At 37.8% G+C, this 4361-nt stretch overlaps 1 protein-coding gene across 9 annotated transcripts in view; it reads right to left on the bottom strand.

Moving 5' to 3' along the window:
• Positions 1–4361, bottom strand: part of RNF216 (ring finger protein 216) — a 180260-nt gene that overhangs the window by 107355 nt on the left and 68544 nt on the right. For all 9 annotated transcript variants that reach the window (XM_008575946.1, XM_008575953.1, XM_008575952.1 and 6 more), the window contains 2 exons: positions 3222–3361; positions 449–499 (listed from right to left, as the gene is read on the bottom strand). In XM_008575946.1, the coding sequence (XP_008574168.1) occupies positions 449–499; positions 3222–3361 (191 nt within the window). The remainder of the gene's footprint in view (positions 1–448; positions 500–3221; positions 3362–4361) is intronic.

Raw genomic sequence — 4361 nt, 5'->3', positions numbered from 1 at the left:
GGGAGCGCTGCCGCGCTTCCCAGGCGGCGCACTGTAGCAGTGCGCCACCGGGCCGGCCCCACCAACCCATTCTTATCTACTATGTAAGGACCCATTTGCTATGCAAGGACAGCAGACATGAGTTTAGATATCATTCTTCCTTCTAATGCCAAAGTGATATCTGAGTTCTAAATTTTCCTCTTAGAGTCTATCTAATGATTCTAGGTAATGTTCTTTAACAGAAACATCTCTATCACCACCTTCCGTTCAATTTTGATTCAGTCTAGTATTAAGACTGTCTATACTAGTTCATGTATTTGACTGCAACTTGGCTGAACCATAAACTCAGCAGACTACGAGTAGGTTATAAAGAAATAAATTTGCCATCAAAATGTTGAGGAAAGGTAGTAAGAGAAAACAGTCCATAAAAATACCCAGAATAAATAAATTAGATGAGAATTCAAACTACCTTTTGATACTGTTCTTCATTCATCTGCAGGGCAAGCAAAAAGTCTTCATGCTGAGGAACAAAAACGTCATACATTCAGATACAAGTTTAGTAAAGATGACACAAACCATTTTGTATTTATTTCCAGAAACATAACCCTATTATTAATAGTCATCACATCGGTTACATAGTTTAGTAGTTTAAAAGTTACCTGAGAATAAGTTAAAAATGGATCAGAGACCCAGCTATAAAAAAAGAAACCATACAAGTACTAGAAAATATGGGGAAATTGTTCTTAAGTCTGACTCAAAATGCAGAATGAATAAGGGAAGACATATAAAACACTTCTGAATAGCAAAGAATAGCATAAGCAAACAAAATACCAAATGGGTAAAAACCAAGTTTGACAATATACTTTGTTGGTTATGCTGTGGGGCAACAGGCACTCTTGTATAATACTGATAACGCAAAACAGTACAGCCATGATGGAGGGGATCTTGGCATGGACTCATCAATGCCACTTTTAGGAATCTAGCCCAAAGATACCCTGGGGCAGAAATATGAAATGATGTATGAACAAATTTACTTATCATGGCCACTAATTATAATAGGAAAAACCTGGAAACAACCCTGAATGTTCATCAATAGGGGAATGATTGAATAAACTCTGGTACTGCATAAAATGGTAAACCAGCCAGTTTCAAAAAGGAAAGAGGACTGCTGTTGAATGATTGCAACGATGCACTGTTAAGTGAAAAAACAACAGTAGAAGAGTGTGCTACCTTCTGGATAAGAAAGAGGGGTAAATAAAAGTACATACACACATATATTTGCTTTTATATAAAATAAGGAAAGATAAACCAAAAACTAATAGCAATGGTTTTACATAGAAAGAGAGAACACGTGGGAAGGGACAGAACAGAAGCTACATCTCTCTGAATATTCCTTGTTTTATACTTTTGGCTTTAGAACTAAAAATATCTTGCAAAATTAAAGAGCAAAATCAGATAAAAAAACAAAAAGGCAATTCCCTAAAAGTTGAAAATAAAGAGAAACAAATTTAATTATTTATCAAGTTAACAGCATAACCACAGACTTTTTTCTTTTTTTGTCTTTTTTTTTTTTGAGACCGGCCACACCGCGCTCAGCCAGTGAGCGCTGCGAGCGCACCGGTCATCCCTACTTTTTTTTTTTGAGACCAGCCACACCGCGCTCAGCCAGTGAGCGCTGCGAGCGCACCGGTCATCCCTATATAGGATCCAAACCCGTGGCAGGAGCGCTGCTGCACTCCCAGCGCCGCACTCTCCCGAGTGCGCCACGGGCTCGGCCCACAGACTTCTTTTTTCAAGTGACCTTAAAATACAATATCTTTGATTTTATATTCTTAATATAATTTGACAAGAATTATATAATGTTATTAAGAACCAAGATTCTTATAAGAGAAAAGATATACAAACATAAAATGAGAGAAGTGGAAAAAACCTATAAGCTAAGTTTGAAACAGAAATCTCAGCATAAATTCCCACTAAAGAAAATAAAAGCAGCTTGGAGAAACTGTTGATTTCAGGTCTGGGTCAGAGAAGGCAGATGTTGAACCTGGGTCACCTCACTGTGCCACAAAGCCAGGATGTTGTCAGAGACTACTGGGGACAGGACAGAGGGATGAATTTGAAGGGGCTGCCACTGGCCAAAGATGGGACAATTTGGACATCAGGGATAACAACTACAATTAACTACACATACATCAATTTCCAATACTTTAAATACTTTTCTGATAAGATCAGTGGTGATATTAATGAATGTGATTCTGTGATGGATGGATCAAGATGATAGCAACTTCATTAAAATTCTAATTTCTGCTTGAGATCTAGAATTTTATCATTTGTCGCAAATAATTACTTCATTTGAGAAAATGTCTGCCAAATAGCTAACTGAATAATCATATTTTCTCTGTCAGTCACTTTTTCAAGTAAAAATGGTGTTCTGTGGGGGGGGGGGAGAGTGATTAACTTAGCCAGTTGTGACCCAGTCGCACAAGTGCTTTTGCTTGAGCCAAGCATCATATCTCAGTATGTGGCAGAAGCACTTTACGCATACTTCCCATTGTGTCATACAGAATATTGAGAAGATGTTCTCGAGGGTCAAAATTTGATAAATAATTTTTACTGCTTCATCAAAGATATTTCCAGGTGAAGCGTATTTTTTAAAAATGTGAGTGTGGTGGTGGAGGAAAAAACTACTGTTTTGTGCCACTGGCCTGATTTCATGCTAAGGCACCATTGCTTTTGTTCTGTTGGTACAAATTCAACAAGGTGGAAAAAAAAGCAAATAATGTCTTAGTATTATAAGAAGAGATCTGACCATGAAGACTCCCTGAAGAGTCCTGGGGAACCCAGGGATCTGTGGGCCACACTCTGAGAGCTACTGGTCTAGAAAATATATTAAACAACCAATATATATTCTGATTGACACGCACATTTGATAATATATTAGGGAAAATAAAAGAGCTAAACGAAAACTGTCTCTGGTTTTTCTCCACTAGAGGCTGAGGGGCGTGAAACAGATATGCTTACTAAGGTCCAGTTGAAACTCTCTAAATCTGATTTATGAAACTGTGAACTTTAGTCAGTATCATTACAAAACACAGCTTTGTTTTCCTTTTAAAAATTCTGTCATTTATTCAAATTAGTCACTCTAAAGAACAGAGAAATCTTAAAAGACAGTTTGGTACTAAGCCGTAACAGTAAACCAGAATCCCAGAAACACATTCCAAGACCAGAGCATATCTTCCTACCTCTGCCATCTCTTTGATTTTCTGCTCATAGAATTCCTGCTCTTGCTGCACAGCTGGAAGGAGGGCACGCCGGTCATAGAACCTACAATGTCGCCGCTTATTTTCCAGAAAGAACATCCTCTTTTCTATTTTTATGTCACCTAGAAGATATATGACAATGCACAATCATGCAGACAATTGTATGCTAGGAATCCAGGCCAGCCATTTCCAGTCTTCTATGGCTTCCATCCTCACCTACTCCTGGGCAGTACGTTTCACGACTCCTCCTATAACATGTTCTACCATTTGGGAAGACTGGGCTCCTTAGCATTCCCTAATCTATCATGCACTTTTCGACCTTCTTTTGTTATGCTCCAACTGGAGAGCCTCTTTTATCCTATATTGCACTGCATGAATATACCACAATTTATTATCCTTTCTACTACTGAGGACATCTGGGTTTACAGTTTTGGATTATTATGAATAGGGCTGTTGCAGCTATTTATTGGTGAGTGTATGCCTACAATCAGTTGGGTATACATAAAGGAGTGGAACTGCTGGATCATGGGATATGCAGGAATCCCAGCTTTAGAAAATAATGCCAGGGCTGGCTGGTTAACTCAGCTAGTTAGCGCATGGTGCTGGTAACACCAAGGTCAACACCCGAAAATGCCAGCCGCCCTAAAAAAGAAAAAAAAGAAAAAAAAAAAAGGAAAAAAAAAGAAATAAAGAAAAAAAATTGCCAGCTTTCCAAAGTGGTTGTATCAATTTAAACCCTTCTGACACAAGCAATGTACAGGAGTTCCAGTCACTCCACATTCTTACCAACACCTGGTATCAACCAGTTTTTAATTTCAGCCAGTCTGGTAGGAGAAATGTGCTACATGTATGTTTCTTAAACTTTTTATTTGGAAAATCCCCAAATATACAGAAAAGCTGAAAGAGCAGTACCTAGATTTATCACAGTAAATAACATTTAGGATAAAAGATAGTAGAATGACAAATATCAGGCATGGAATTTGCCTGTTCAGGTTTTATATTTCTTCAGTTGACTTGGTAAATTATGTTTTTCTGGAAAACTCTATTCCATCTAGATTTTCAATTTACTCACAAATCTGTTCTTGGTAATCTCTTGATTTTAATAATATTTCCTGTATCTGG

Source organism: Galeopterus variegatus, unplaced genomic scaffold, assembly GCF_000696425.1.
Source record: "Galeopterus variegatus unplaced genomic scaffold, G_variegatus-3.0.2 Scaffold1264, whole genome shotgun sequence".
NCBI classification, from domain to species: domain Eukaryota; kingdom Metazoa; phylum Chordata; class Mammalia; order Dermoptera; family Cynocephalidae; genus Galeopterus; species Galeopterus variegatus.
The sequence above is the reverse complement of the archived record's forward strand: the minus strand, read 5'-3'. Positions and strand labels throughout refer to the sequence as shown.